Source organism: Mastomys coucha, unplaced genomic scaffold (assembly GCF_008632895.1).
Source record: "Mastomys coucha isolate ucsf_1 unplaced genomic scaffold, UCSF_Mcou_1 pScaffold22, whole genome shotgun sequence".
Taxonomy (NCBI): domain Eukaryota; kingdom Metazoa; phylum Chordata; class Mammalia; order Rodentia; family Muridae; genus Mastomys; species Mastomys coucha.
In genome coordinates, this window is record NW_022196905.1 from 167,044,976 (window position 1) to 167,059,820 (window position 14,845).

General features: G+C 43.9%; 2 protein-coding genes across 17 annotated transcripts in view; one reads left to right on the forward strand and one right to left on the reverse strand.

Annotated features, from left to right (window-relative positions):
* Window positions 1–9,868, reverse strand: part of Letm2 (leucine zipper and EF-hand containing transmembrane protein 2) — a 28,243-nt gene extending 18,375 nt beyond the window's left edge. For 3 of the 11 annotated variants that reach the window (XR_004109822.1, XM_031339375.1, XM_031339374.1), the window contains exons 1-2: window positions 3,140–3,261; window positions 1,998–2,078 (exon numbers count right to left, since the gene is read on the reverse strand). Coding sequence is in view for 8 of the 11 variants with exons in the window: in XM_031339375.1 (XP_031195235.1) it covers window positions 1,998–2,078; window positions 3,140–3,189 (131 nt within the window). In the remaining 3 variants the exon portion in view is untranslated. Of the gene's footprint in view, window positions 1–1,997; window positions 2,079–2,509; window positions 3,262–9,771 lie in introns of those variants that run through there. The other 8 variants (XM_031339381.1, XM_031339376.1, XM_031339377.1 and 5 more) reach the window with 8 other exon arrangements.
* Window positions 7,584–14,845, forward strand: part of Nsd3 (nuclear receptor binding SET domain protein 3) — a 115,343-nt gene continuing 108,081 nt past the window's right edge. For 4 of the 6 annotated variants that reach the window (XM_031339348.1, XM_031339350.1, XM_031339351.1 and 1 more), the window contains exon 1: window positions 8,240–8,751. The gene's annotated coding sequence lies outside the window, so the exon portion shown is untranslated. Of the gene's footprint in view, window positions 8,002–8,239; window positions 8,752–14,845 lie in introns of those variants that run through there. The other 2 variants (XM_031339353.1, XM_031339349.1) reach the window with 2 other exon arrangements.

A 14,845-nucleotide genomic window follows, 5' to 3' on the forward strand; every position in this document is an offset into this window, starting at 1 on the left:
AAAAAAAAAAAAAAAAAAAAAAAAAAAAGACTATACTGGGAACTAAAGCCAAAAAAAGTAGTTCACATATGCTAGGCAAGTGTTCAACCACTGAGTTGTACCTCTACACTAAAAATTAACTTCTTAAACAGCTGAATCGTGCTCAATCATTGAATATATTCTTATGAAAAATATTATTAAGTTAATTCTGAAGAGTAATTTGCTATAGCAAGTTACAAGTTCTGAAACTATTAATGTAAATCTAGGGGCCAGTGAGATAGTTCAAGGGTGTAAACGCACTTGCTGTCAAAGCCTGGTTAAATCCTTGGGACCCAGATGGTAGGAGAGAACTGACTTCCACAAGATGGCCTGTGATCTCCAAAAGGGTGCCAGGCAGGGACATACTCTTTTGAGAAATTAAGTAACAAAAAGATTTAAAATATCTTATAAGAAAAATTATCTATTCAAAAACATGGGCTGGAGAGATGGCCCAGCAGTTAAGAGCACTGACTTGTTCTTCTAGAGGTCTTGAGTTCAATTCCCAGCAACCACATGGTGGCTCAAAACCATCTGTAATGGGATCCAGTGCCCTCTTCTGGTGTGTCTGAAGACAGCTATAGTGTACTCATATACATGAAATAAATAAATATTTTTAAAAAGATTAAACGTATATATATATGTTTTTCGAGACAGGGTTTCTCTGTGTAGCCCTGGCTGTCCTGGAACTCACTCTGTAGACCAGGCTGGCCTCGAACCCAGAAATCCGCCTGCCTCTGCCTCCCAAGTGCAGGGATTAAAGGCATGCGCCACCACTGCCTGGCTAATATTTCTGTCAGGGATGATGTTTGACAATACTGTCTCTACTCTCATAAAATAGCTGAAGATCTGACTTGTACTGTTAGCTACTCTACTGATAACCAAGAATTATTCTGATGAAACAACTTCATTGTCCCTGTGAGGATTAACCAGTCAGGAGATACTGCTTCGTCTGTGTGTCTCTGGATTCCCTCAAAGTGATGAAACATAATCCCTCTGAAACTCCTCAAGAGCCCTTGAAAACAGGGATTAGAAGTGCACACCTTAGCCGTATTGTAGTAACCTAGATCATAAGATCTTAAAAATAAAACACATCCGAGGAGAGAGAGCAACAGGCAGGCAATCCATCAGAGTGGCCAACACCTTTAATCCCAGCACTCAGGAGCAGAAGCAGGCAGATCTTTGAGTTGGAAGCCACCCTGGCCTACAAAGTGAGTTCCAGGACATAGATACAAAGTGAGACAGCGCCTCACAAAACAACAAACAAAACCCCAAAACATCAAACATAAAGAGAAAGAAAGAAAGAAAGAAAGAAAAGGAGAGATTTGTTGTTGTTGTTCTTGGCTAAAGGATGCCTTTTTCCTATTCTTTAATGCAATTTTTAAATATATCCAAATATATTCTATAAATGGCCAAAAGGAAAAATATACATATGTATATGTATATGAATATGAATGTGGCAAGTGGTGAGTGTTAATATTCTTCTGAATGTATAAGTCAGATGACAAGGGGCCTTAGACCAGAGCATGTCCTGGGCTAAGCTTGCTCAAGAGCCATTTTATTCTTCCTTACACCGGAGGTTCTCCTGTAATCTTCATCAATAACAGAAATCCCACTCTAAAACTGGCTCATCTATTTTCCCTCTATCATGTATTTACAAAATTACTCAGCTTACATTCTAAAGCAGTTCTAATTAAAATATGCTCTTCCTTCAAACGTATTGAAAACTCAAGAAGGTTTTGTGCACTAAGCCAATCCTTTTGTTTTGTTGGTTACAATTTTGTTTGTTTGTTTGTTTCTTTCTTTTTTTGAGACAGGTCCCACTATGTAGCCCAGGCTGGCCTTGAACTCAGAGACCAGCCTGTCTCTGTCTCCTGAGTGCTGGGACTAAAGGCACTCATCACCACATCTCTTACAACACATATTTTCCATATAGATGCATGAGTTTATATACATTTTTTGTGGGAAATTCCAAGCCTTACCTTGTCCAGAAAATAGCTAAGAATGAATTATAACTGTAGAAGGCCATTTTTTTGTTTGTATCAACTAACCAACACAGAGACCTAGGCAAAAGAAGTAAACAATTTAGTATTTTAAAAAGGCATCAATTAAATATAAGAATTTAGGTGGTTTTTTTTTTTAAACTAATGCAAGGGTAGAGATTTGCATATTCAAGGTGTAAAATTCCCTTCAAGTTCATTTCCAACAGCCTCAGTATTTTCTTAGCTCTGGATTTGAAAAATGGTACGTTTTCCATCCCAACACACAGAAATGGGTTCTAAGAAGATATGAAGACAATAGGGCCTCCAAAGGCTTTTTTTATTTCTGGTCAATAGTGTCTAATAATCTGCTTCGACGGTTAAAAGGAGAAAGACATCTTTATCTGTAACCAGAAAATACAAGTAAGTAAACATCCTGGATTCATTTACCATCAACTCAAAAGTCTAAAAGTTCTCACTAATTTCATGTGTGAACAGTGAAGACACAATGGTACCTTTTCACGGCTCAAGTGTAGATGCAAACTGATCCCATCCTAGGGTTGCTAGAACCTCTAGAGTCCGAACTCAGCTCTGTACCTTTAACTAAAACCGTTCTCCACCCCGAGCCGCTTCTCAGCTACTGGCACAACCTTCCGATCTCGCAATCGCGCCGGAAGGAGGTTCCTCCCGGCCCTCCCATCCCATGGAAACCTCAGCTACAAAAGCTAACATCGCGAACCGGGCTCAGCACCTCGGAAACCTGCCCCACCGCGTTGTGCTCTTCCGGAGCGGGGGCCGGGCCTGTGGCGGAGGCTCCCCAGCCCTCGGCCCCGGGCTACGGGCCACTCTCAGGCAGTCGACTCGGCGCTTCGGGGACCCCCACGCCCGGCGCTGCGGGGTTACCTCTGCACCCCGCGCTCGCCGCACCGGTGCAAAGGGCGCCCTCGGCTCTCGGCCGATGGCCTCCGCGGAACGTGGGGAGGACTGTGGTGGGTCTGGGGATGGTTGGAGCGGGGTCAGGTACACCGTAGGGGAGAACGCCCAGAGTTTAGGGGAGAGGTCGGGGGTTGACTGGAGACGCCGAGGGAGCCGCCGGGGGAGCCCGCGTCCGCTAGGAGACGGCCGAGGCCCCAAACCCTACCTACCCAATTCCTCCCCGCCCCCACGCTAGAGGGGCCGGAAGCCCAGTCTCCATGGTTCCACCTCTTGCGCCTCGCCCTGTGACGTCACTCCGAGTGACGCCACTATCATCCAATGAGCTCTCGAGTCCCGGGACGGGCTCGCGTCCTTCACGGTCGCCGCGCGGAAGGTGGCGAGCGAGGTCTCCGCGCGAGCCCGCGAAGTCAGTGCTGGGTTGGAGTTGGTCTAGGCAGCGTCTGTTCTGTAGGAGCAAGGCTGCGTTTCCCCCTGCCTGCCCCACATCCTGTAGTCTGGCTAACTCCCCGAGAACTTCTTGAATGAAGGCTCTACCCGAGTAAGGTCTGGTAGTCGCCTTAGTAACCCATCTAGGAGGCACCAATGTCCTCGCTTTGATGATTCCGCTCCTCACCCTTCAAACTCCGAGAGGTCTCGGGTTGGCGGAGGAGGTTGTGGGGTCCTGGTGGCAGAAGGGTCTGCACTGAGAAAGAACATACCTTTCTTCTGCGGGGTCGAAGGCTGGAATGCTTCTGAAATCTTCATATGGAATTTGATTTTCTCTTTTTTAAAAAAATGGTTTCATGCTGTCGCTTATCTTTAGTTGTGTAGAAATCTCAACATTTAAAATATATTCTAGAGTACTTGTTAAATAAGATAGGAGACTTCAGTTCCTAGGGCATCTTCGGAAAGATATAGTTCTGAAAGCATTCTTGTTCCTATTTATTTATCCGGCTTTTAAAAAAATTTTTCTATTTATTTTGGGGGGGCTCTTTATGTAACATGGGCTGGTCTGGAACTCAATAGGTAGTAGCAGAAAGTGGTCTTGAACCCTTGAACCTCCTGCCTGCTTTCCCAGTTGCTTGGATTACAAGTATGCACCACTGCAACCAGCTTTGGCTTTTTATATTTTTTGCTTGCTTAATTAATTAGTTGATTAATTAATTTTGAGTCAGGGTTTCACTATGTAGGCCTTGCTGGCCTAGAACTCATTATGTAGACCAGGCTTGCCTTGAACTTGCCTGGTTCTCTAAATTGCTCCGATTTAAAAGCGTGTTCCACCATGCCCGGCTCGAGCTTTCTTCAACCTTTCTATTTGAGAACTCTGATGATAAAATTATGAGCTGTACAAACTAGAATGAGTTTTGAGGGCTGGGTGTGGTACCGCATGCCTTTTATCCTAGTACTTAATAGACAGACTGGCAGAGCTGTGTGAGCTCAAGGTCACTCTGGCCTACAAAGTGAGTTCCAAGGATACACAGTGGGATCCTATTTCAAAAGAACCAAAAAAAAAAAAAAAGAAAAAAAAAAGAAAAAAGAAAAAAGAAATGGAGACCATTTTTAATCCAAAAAAAGTATATTTCAACTAACCGAATGGACTACTTAAAATAAGCAAAACTTTTCAGTTTGGCCGCTAGGGGTCTCTTTGTGCATGTCAGGCAATTTTCCACTAGGGGTTCTGTTTCACAGTCTGATCATTAAGAATTAAAATTTACAAAACTTACCTCCTCCTTCCCGGCCTTGAGACAGGGTCTCACTATGTAGCCCTGGCTGTCCTGGAACTCACAGTGTAGACTAGGCTAGCCTCGAACTCACTGAGATCCTCCTGGCTCCTGATTAAAGAAGTGCACCACTGTCCCCGGCTAAAGCTTTCCTCTCCTTGTTTCCTCTCCCTGAAAATTCTAAGCTTACAATAATTATTTTAATATTTCTCATATGCAACAACATTCTTATTTTACAATGAGATATCTTATGCTGGATTTTTTTTTGTGTTCATTTTTGGTTTTTCTTGTTTTTTGTTTTTTCGAGACAGGGTTTCTCTGTGTAGCCCTGGCTGTCCTGGAACCTGGTCCTGTAGACCAGGCTGCCCTCAAACTCAGAAATCTGCCTGCCTCTGCCTCCCAAGTGCTGGGATCAAAGGCATGTGCCACCACTGCCCGGGGCTGGAAAAATTTTTATTCATGAATTATATTCACTTACAAGCAGGTACAGTAAAATTTATTAAATATTTATAAGCCAGATGAACTATCCCATACCCAGTCTTTGAAACATAAAGTAGATTTTCTAATATGGTCACAAGTTAACAATCCAATTCTTTTAAAAAGGTGGGGGGAGGATAAAAACCCTTATGAAACCCATTTGTTTAAAGCAATGAATACCTTCTCCAGGCTTGTTGTATACTTTATCTGTGTCTAGGATAAATTGAATATATTTTTACCACCATAACTTGGAGAAACGTATTCTGTTTCTGTGTTGATAAGCTGTTTGCTCATTTGCTATTGAAAAGAGTAAGCATGTTTTGAACCTCAGAATATGTTACATGATGAAAACATAAAGTATTATGTGTGCCTATTTCCCCAAATAAAACCTCTAAGGACATTTATGAGCTCCTTAAATGGGAAATCCAAATGGCTGATCAAAAAAGCAAGAGCAGGCTGGTGAGATGGCTCAGCAGGTAAGAACACTGACTGCTCTTACGAAGGTCCTGAGTTCGGATCCCAGCAACCACATGGTGGCTCACAATCATCCGTGACACCTTCTGATGCGTCTGAAGACAGCTACAGTGAATTACACCGGAGCAAGCAGGGCTGGAGCAAGCAGAGGTCCTGAGTTCAATTCCTAGCAGCCACATGATGGCTCACGGACATCTGTACAGCTACAGTGTACTCATACACGTAAAATAAATAAATCTTTAAAAAAAAAGGCAAGAGCTATTCAAGAGGTGGAAAGCCGGAAGGTTGGTTCAGGCCACTCCCTTGGTCACCTTTCTTATTTTATAAATTTGCCTGTTTATGTAAGCAGTTTTAGTTCCTTTAAGTTGTAGTAATACACAAAGGTTAGGCTTAAAATAGTAAAAAGCGGGCTGGTAAGATGGCTCGGCAGGTAAGAGCACCGACTGCTTTTCCAAAGGTCCTGAGTTCAAATTCCAGCAACCACATGGTGGCTTACAACCATCCGCAATGAGATCTGATGCCTTCTTTTGGTGCGTCTGAAGACAGCTACAGTGTACTTATTTATAATAATAAATAAATCTTTAAAAAAAATAGTAAAAAGCCTGGTCCAGTAGTCCCAGCCTGCAATCTCATCGAGTGGGTAAACTGAGGAAGGAGGATTGCTGGGTTTAACAAGACTACAGATGAACAGTAAAGTGGTCTAAGGAGGTATAGCTTGTCTGAAAAGGTGCTTGCAGTGCCACTGATGACAAGAGTTCAAGCCCTGTAACATGGTTGAAAGTCTAGAGCTAGCTCCCACAAGTACTACTCTGATATGTATTTACACACACAAAATAACACAAAAATCAATACTATTGGCCCTTTGCATAGTGGCACACACCTTAATTATAGCACTTGGCAGGCAGAGGCAGACACTATATTAGGTTGAGGCCAACCAGGTTTTCACAGAAAGTTCAACAGCCAGAGGCCCTGTCTCAAAAAACAAAAACAAAACAAAACTTATTTGGGAGATTGTGGCACATGCCTTTGATGCCAGCACTTGGGAGGCAGAGGTAGGCGGATTTCTGAGTTTGAGGCCAGCCTGGTCTACAGAGTGAGTTCCAGGACAGCCAGGGCTACACAGAGAAACCCTGTCTAGAAAAACCAAAAAATAAAAAGCACTTGTTCTTGCTGAGGACAAGGTTTGATTCCTAGCACCCAAGATGTTGCTCACAACCATCCATAACACCAGTTCCAGTAGATCTGACACCTTTTTTTAAAAAAAGATTTATTTATTATATGTAAGTACACTGTAGCTGTCATCAGACACTCCATAAGAGGCTGTCAGATTTTATTATTGATGGTTGTGAACGGCTGGGATTTGAACTCAGGACCTTCTGAAGGGCAGTCAGTGCTCTTAGCCACTGAGCCATCTCTCCAGCCCCTCTGATACCTTTTTTTGACCTTCACGGGAACATGGTATGAACAAGGCACACAGACTGCTATGTGAGCAAAACACTAATAAACATAAAATTATAAAATCTTAAAAGCAATTCTGAGGTCTTTGAAACACAACAGGAATTTCTTGTAATGGTAGCAAGCAGCTCGAGCGCTGTAGTCTCTATGGAGAGAAAGACGACTCTTTGTAGTGACAGGGTTCCGTAATTCTCAGAACAGAAAGCAAGAGTCTATCAGTTTCCTCATTTGATTGCTACGTGTGTTTCCTCTGTAAGTTCACGTCTCTGGGTGGGACGTTCTAAGCCATCACTACCGGGCCCCAAGAAACTCCATCTGCACAACCCTTCAAGACTGTTCTCCCGGCCCTGCCACTGTATGCCTCGTCTTTCCTAGAATGGGGAGGGCTAGGGGATTGCAGGACTGCCTCCTTCCTCTCACTCTCCCGTGATCGCTCTGGGACAAATTTCCCCACGTCACTCGGTACGGAGGTCTGGCCCCGAGCAGCGTCGGGCCGGGGCACGTGACCCGCCCGCAGTCCTCGCTGTGGCCCGCGGCCCGGGATGCAGTCGCGCTGACGTCCTCCTAGCTACCCACAAGCCTCTGTACCCCGGTGCGGGCAGGAAGAGGGCAACCGGGTCCGTGCCTGCCCGGGAGGGAGGTCGGGGCGCCTTCTGTGTCCGACGCGGACTCTGCCCGGCACCCCTCCGTGCTTGCAAATTGGCAGCTACCCGTCTCTCGCCGTGGCAGAGAGGGAGGCTGCCCCGGCTCTGGCTCTCGTCCTGACGTGCTGCCCTGTGCGTGTCTGGGACGCGCGGGGGCCAGGGCGCTCCGCTGACAGCTGTCAGGCTGTTCGCGACTCCCGAGCCTCGGCACTCCCCGGCCTGCGTCATCGCGTACCGGTCATTAGGTTCTTCCTAACATCTAGGAATTGTAGAGCAGGGCCACTCGAGTACCATATGGCGTTTAGTACGTGCCGCCGTTTAGTAAGTATTAGCCTCGCAGGCCCGACCTGGCTGCCCCTCCGCACCAGCCCTTCCTGTCCCTCTGCCTCATCGCCTGCGGTCTCGCGTCTGCTCCCGACTCTCGCGCGCCCCTCCTCTCCGCGGCCGACGAGCTTCTTCCTCCTTCGCGCTCAGCGCCGGGCCCCGGACTACATTTCCCGGCAGGCGCCGCGGCCGGTGGCCAATAGGGCACCTAGGATTTGGCGGCGGCGGCGCCGAACGGGGCGGGGGGGCTTTGTGCGCGGAGGCGGCGGCGGCGGCAGCGGCAGCGGCGGCGACGGCGGCGGGAGCTGGCGGCGCGGAGATCCGGACGGAGGCCGAGGCTGGGGCCGGGTGCCGGGTGCCTGGGAGAGGTGTGCGGCTTTCGATTGGAACCCTGGGACCCCGCTGCCCTTCGGGGCCGCCAGCCTCCGGCTCCTCTCCGGCACCAGCAGCTACGCGGCGACCCCCGTCCGGCCGCCTCCCCTTCGCTCCGCGTCGCCCGCAACCTTCCGTCTGCCCGCAAACGAGCCCGGCCGGCCGGGCCGTGGCCCTCCTGAGTGCCGGCCGCCATGGCAGGGGTGCTCGGCGCCGGGGAAATCTAGTCCGAGGATTTCATGCGGCCTAGCTCGGTTCCGTCTCCTGCGCCCGCGGTCCCGGCAGCTGCCGGCAACCCAGCCCCACTTCGGGCCTCCGTGTCTCTCCTGTGATCGTACTGACACGGCAGGGGGGTTAGAATGGAACAAACTGAAGGTAAAGTGCTTGTGTATGTGTGTGTTGCGCGTCAGGGCTGAGGAGGATCCGTGGGCTGGGGGCGACCTGAGACCCAGGCACCCGTAAGGAGTGAGACCCGGGAAGAGAAGGGGCCGCGGATGGCCTGAAAGCGTTCTAGGGAGGAAGAGCAGATGGTAAGGTGGGTGTGGAAGGAATTGGGAGGTGGGGCAGGTAGGCTTGGGATGTGATGTAGTGGTACTAGGCTGGGAATTGGGAGTAGAGGTGGGATGGGGGCGGGGATAAGGATGGAAACGGGGGAGGGGTAGGAAAAGAGAAGAGTTAGATTTGGACATTAGAGACCTAATGCAAATTAAGATAGGTCTGGAATGGAGTGTGGAAACTAGAAGAGTTGGGGGAAAGGGATGGGGTTGATGTGAGAAGCGAGGCATCTTCTGGGAATCAAGGGGAGAAAATAAGTGAATCAAAGTGGGGGAAAAGATAAGATTAGGAAATAAGGGTGAAAAATGATTGTGTCAGGATGCAAAAGCAGGATAGAAAATAGACGCAGGAAACTGAGAGACATACGATTGGGTTAAGGAAGGACATTAGTTGAGTGTTGGAAAGGATGAGAATTATCGACCAGGCGTCACAGAGTGTGAGGAAAAGAAGGATGGGGATTATTGAAGTGTTAGAAGGGAAAGCCTTTTGTTCCTATATTTGTCTGTATTCTGTCTTGTATTTCAAGGCTAGAGAAATAGAGAAGCTAGTGGTTATGGGGTTGTGATTGTTGTGAAATGAGGGAGGTGTGGGTGTTACTGTTCTGAGAGAAGAGGAGATGTGTTTGTGTTATGGTAGGGAGGCAGGGAAAGGCATGGCCATAATTTGATGGTTTTGGTGAGGGAGTAAAGACTATTCAGATTTAAAGGGGGCAGGGGCAGCCATGTTTGTTACCAGGCACTGCAGTGTAAATAAATTCCTTTTCCTCTCCGACATCTGCGTGAATCTGGAACTGACAGTTCACATTGTTACACCTCCCTTCTATTCATGAACTTCTCTTACCTCTTGGGTCATTTGCAATTACTCATAACCACGGAAGGACGCGGCGATGTTTCCCATCTTGTGTATTTTGCTGCCTCTTCCTTTCTTTCCCCTTTTCCTTTAGTTGCAAAAAAAAAAAAAAAAAAAAAGGCATACTGATAAACTGCAGTGTAAAATTTCACCCTTTTTATAAATTTAAAATTAGATTTTTAAAAAACTAACTGAAGAAATCATTGCTATCATATTTCAAGCTTGATTGTGAAAAGTCTTAAATATTGATTGGTTTCTGACACCTCAGAAGCAAGTCAACATGTTTTGTTTTTTTTTTCCAATTCTTTAAGTAAACAAGGAAATTGCACTGGTTATTTTACTTGGGGCGATCTTAGAAAGGGGTGGGGAAGAGCAGCCTCTTGTCTGCTTGCTGGATTTAGAATTTTGGAAAATGAGGAATGTTCCTGGTGATATGCATGTTGTTATGAATAATGCTTTTTTATTAGCTTTTTTTTCATCTCTTCCCTTTGCTTTCATGTAGCTAGTTCAATACAGTCTCCAAATGCCAGTTCAGCACTGTGATCTGTGAAGTAGGCATATGCAATCCTTAGATCCTCACTGGGTTGCCAGCTTTTGGGGGTGGGTGGAGGGGAAGTTCTGTCACTCTCAGAAAAGCGCCAGTAATTCTTTAATGTATTCAAATATAACTACTTGTGTGATTTGAATTTAGACTAAGTCCTGACAAAGTAGATAAATTGATATTGGGTGAAATCTATTTTCTATTCATATTGGAAAGGATTCAGTATTCACCTTACTTAAAATACTTGTAATTGTGGTAATCCAAACTTTAGCCATGTGTTAGTATTGAAACTGTTTTCTAACACCAGCAAGTCCTGCTAATTCTACAGTGGGCTAGGTCCATTTGTACTACCTACAGACCTTAATGGCAATGCTCTCTCAGTTTTTGTAGTTTGGTGGAAAACTTAAATTTAATGTCGTTGGAGTGGTGCTTCCTGATATTAGACTTGGAATAAATGTTGGATTTATAACTTGGCGTATTTTGGTTGATAATGTATAGCCCAAAAAAACTTTGCTTTTAATTCTGAAGATAAGTTCCATTCAGAGTCATTCAGCATGTACTTGGAATTTATCTATTTTGATAGAGAGGTTTTATTTGTATTTCTCTCCTGGTTGACACATTATTTGTAGTTAGTAGACTTACTTGCATGGTCAGTGTCATCACTTTTAGGAAAATGAGCTACTGTATATTACAACAGAGAACATCTATTTGGAAGCTTGAATGAGCCCTCTTAGAGCTCCTCGGACAGGTATCCATTCAGTGAGGAAGGCTACTGTATTTATCAAACCCTTGAAATCCAAGTCTGCTGTGGTTACTACTCTGTTCATCATCTGCCCAGGTGGTGCTTAAAAACATTTTTAAAAATTATTTTTGTTTTTGTGTATGAGTGTTTTTACCTGTATGTATGTATGTCTGTGTGCCACACGTGTGCCTGGTGACCATGGAGGTCAGAAGAGGACATCGGGTCCCCTGAACTGGGAATTATGGATGGTTGTAAGCTACCATATGGGTTCTGGGAATTGAACCTGGGTTCGCTAGAAGAGCACCCAGTGCTTTAACCATTGAGCCATCTCTCTAACCCTGATTCCTTTTTAAAAATTTACTTATTGAGACAGAGTCTCATATATCCCATGCTGGCCTCAAGCTTTCAATATAGCTGAGGCTGACCTTGAACTTCTGATCTTCCAACCGTCTCCCTAGCATGCCTCGGTTATGGAATGCTAGGAGTCCCATCTAGGACCAGCTACACTACATCCCTCTTTCCTTTTTTTTTTTTGAGTGACAAATTAACAGATGGTCTCGAAATGATTAGATTAAAAGAGTTTCGAGTGAAGGAAGCTAATTGCCCACGAAATTGGTTATTTTTGGCCCAGCTACCCAAAGTGACTCTAAAGACAATAGTTTCTGGAATTTTAAATAATAATCATAATGTAAAGTAACAGCTAATAGTTATCCTTTTGCAGTGTATTATGCTGTGTCCTGCATGTATAATTTCTTTCTTTTTTTAATCTCCCAGCAGTTTTCTGAGACTCTTAACTGCTTTTTGCAAATGCAGAAACTGGTTAGATAACATTACAAGTGTTATTAAATATTTAAATAACAAAGCTGGTATTTGAGTGTAGGTCTTTTAAGTTATAGAACTCAGAGAAACGAACTGTTTCTGTTAGCTTCTTCTAATATAACATAAAAATAACATATGCTTGTTATTTTAAAATATTTCAAAAGATCAGTGTCCCCAGTTACCAGTATGAGTAGTTAGAAGTGTCGAGAGTGTCCTCAGCAGTTTCTGTGGATTTACTTAGATACATAGAATGAGCTCACACTCATTCTAGAACCCAGGTCTATACTGAGCTAAACCTTGGCCTTTCATATTTTATTTCAAGTTGTTGTTTTCCTGCCTGAGTCTTCCATGTGTCTGAGATTCTGTGTTCACAGCCCTGACTAGTGTTTTGTTTTACTTAGCAGGCATGTGGGCCTCTAACTTTTATTTGAGAGTCAGGTAGAATTCTACAACTTAACCTAACCCTTTTGTTTGATCACTTTTGTTTTTTGTTTTTGAGGCAGGGTCTCAATTAAGTAGCTCTGGCTGGGCCTGCAATCACAGCGATCACTTTGCCTCTGCCTCCTGAGTGTTGAGTGCATTGATTAAAGGTGTGCACCAGCAGGTCCAGCTAAATTAACCTTTTTTCTTTTTCTTTTTTCCTTTTTATTGCTGTTATAAGAATGATTTTGACTACATTCCTAGTAGTTTGTTTGAATGGAAGATAAAATGTTCCAACCTACCTTATTGTACAGGAGAAAAAACCTGAGGTCAATAGAAGTTATGTACAGGGGCTGGAGAGATGGCTCAGCAGTTAAGAACACTGACTACTCTTCCAGGGGTCCTGAGTTCAAGTCCCAGCAACCACATGGTGGCTTACAACCATCTGTAATGAGGTTGGATGGCCTCTTCTGGTGTGTTTGAAGACAACTATAGTGTACTCATATAAATAAAATAAATTTAAAAAAAAAAAGAAGTTAAGTACAAGCAAGGCTTTGGTGCCAAACCGGTGACTTCATGGGTCTCATGACCAAATTACTTTTCCTTCCTTCCTATGAAAGTATCTGAGCTGTTCTTTCAGACTGAAGGTGAGAGGGCTGTGCTGGGGCTAGACAGTGTGCGGATGCCGAGTTCCAGGGAGCCGCAGTGAGGCAAGCTGGCCGTCGTGCTTAGCTCTTTTTTGTTCTCTGACAAGCAGCATATGAACAGAGTGTTTTTATGTGTAACTGGATTATATCCAGCCTATCTTGAAGCTTCTGTTTGGTGTAATGGAATAGATTTTGGCAAAAATTTCCCCCTTGTAATAAAATTGTCAATGAAATAGTTAACAATGAGGGGGAAAAAATCAGGAGAACTCAGTCCTGGCCCCAAAGTAAAATTGAGACACTGGTCAAATTTTCTTTGTTTTTTTTTTGTTTTGTTTTGTTTTTGTTTTGTTTTTTTAATGAGCTGAAAAATACCTAATTAAAAACAATAGTTTAAGCTGGTCGGTGGTGGCGCATGCCTTTAATCCCAGCACTTGGGAGGCAGAGGCAGGTGGATTTCTGAGTTTGAGACCAGCCTGGTCTACAGAGTGAGTTCCAGGACAGCCAGGGCTACACAGAGAAACCTTGTCTCGAAAAAAAAAAACAAAAACAAAAAACAAACAAACAAAAAAACCCAATAGTTTAAAAAAGCATTTCAGGTTGGACATGGTGCTTCATGTTTTTAATCCCAGTCCTCTGGAGGTGGAGGTGGGTGGATCTCTATGAGTTTGAGGCCAGCCTGGTCTACATAGTGAGTGAGTTCCAGAACAGCCAAGGGCTATATAGAGACCCTGTCTCAAAATAAAAAAATAAAAACATCTCAGGAGACACTGTTGATATATTTTAATTATTTTTTCCTATCAAAAAAATAGGTGACCACAAATTCATATTAAATGATTCACTTGAGCTCACTGTGTAGCCCAGGCCAGCATACCTAACTCATGATTACCTTAGCCTCTCATCTGCTAGCATTACAGTTTGTGTCACTATGCTGAACTTACTGAGTCTCTTAAAACAAAAAGAGAGTGCCACCTGTTGTAGACACAAAAGAAGTTAAAATTATCATTTTTAATTTTTTTTTTTGGAGATTTTAATTTTTATGTGTATGCGCATTTGCCTGACTGTATATCTGTGCACTTTGTGTGTACAGGGCCATGGAGAGCAGATGGTGCTGGGTGTCCTTAGACTGGAGTTACAAACAGTTGTTAGTCGCCATGTGAGTGCTGGGAACTGAACCAAGTCCTCTGGACCAGCAGCTAATGTCTTAACTGCTGAGCCATCTCTTCAGCCTGGACTTAACCCTTCCTTTTCTCAAAGGTAATAAAGCCACAGTGATTATGTCTTATTGGCATAAAATCAGATGAGTGGACTGGAGTCCAGAAATGGGTAATTATCAAGAAGAGTTTTTAAATATGAAGCCAAAAGTGGTAAAAACCTAGAATCCCACACTTAGGAGGAATGCAGGTTTGAGGGTGACCTGATAAAGCAGGCTATCTCCAAAAACAGCCTGTGTGTTTATAGCACACCACACACACACACACACACACACACACACACACACACACACAGTGTTACATTTATACAGTGCTACATATACTGATAAAATTTAAAAAGGAATAAATGATAAACATACCGGATGAAATAATCCTAAGTGAATCTAGACCAAAAAAAAAAAAAAAAAAAAAAAAAAAAAAAGAAAATATATTCTATGATTCCAAATAAAAGTCTTATATGCACACTACTACTCCATAGTGACAAGCATGCCAGTCCCAAGAAATTAAAAAGAAGTTGTTATTCACAAAAATCTTTTTTCACTGCAATGCTGTTTTTAGTTTTAATTTAGAGAAAAAAGTATTTTTGAAGAAGCAACTCAAATGATTTATTTTTCGTTAAAAACACATCTGCCTTTTGAGTTTTTGAATAACTAATGAGCTTTAGTTCTTTTTTTTTTTTTTTTTT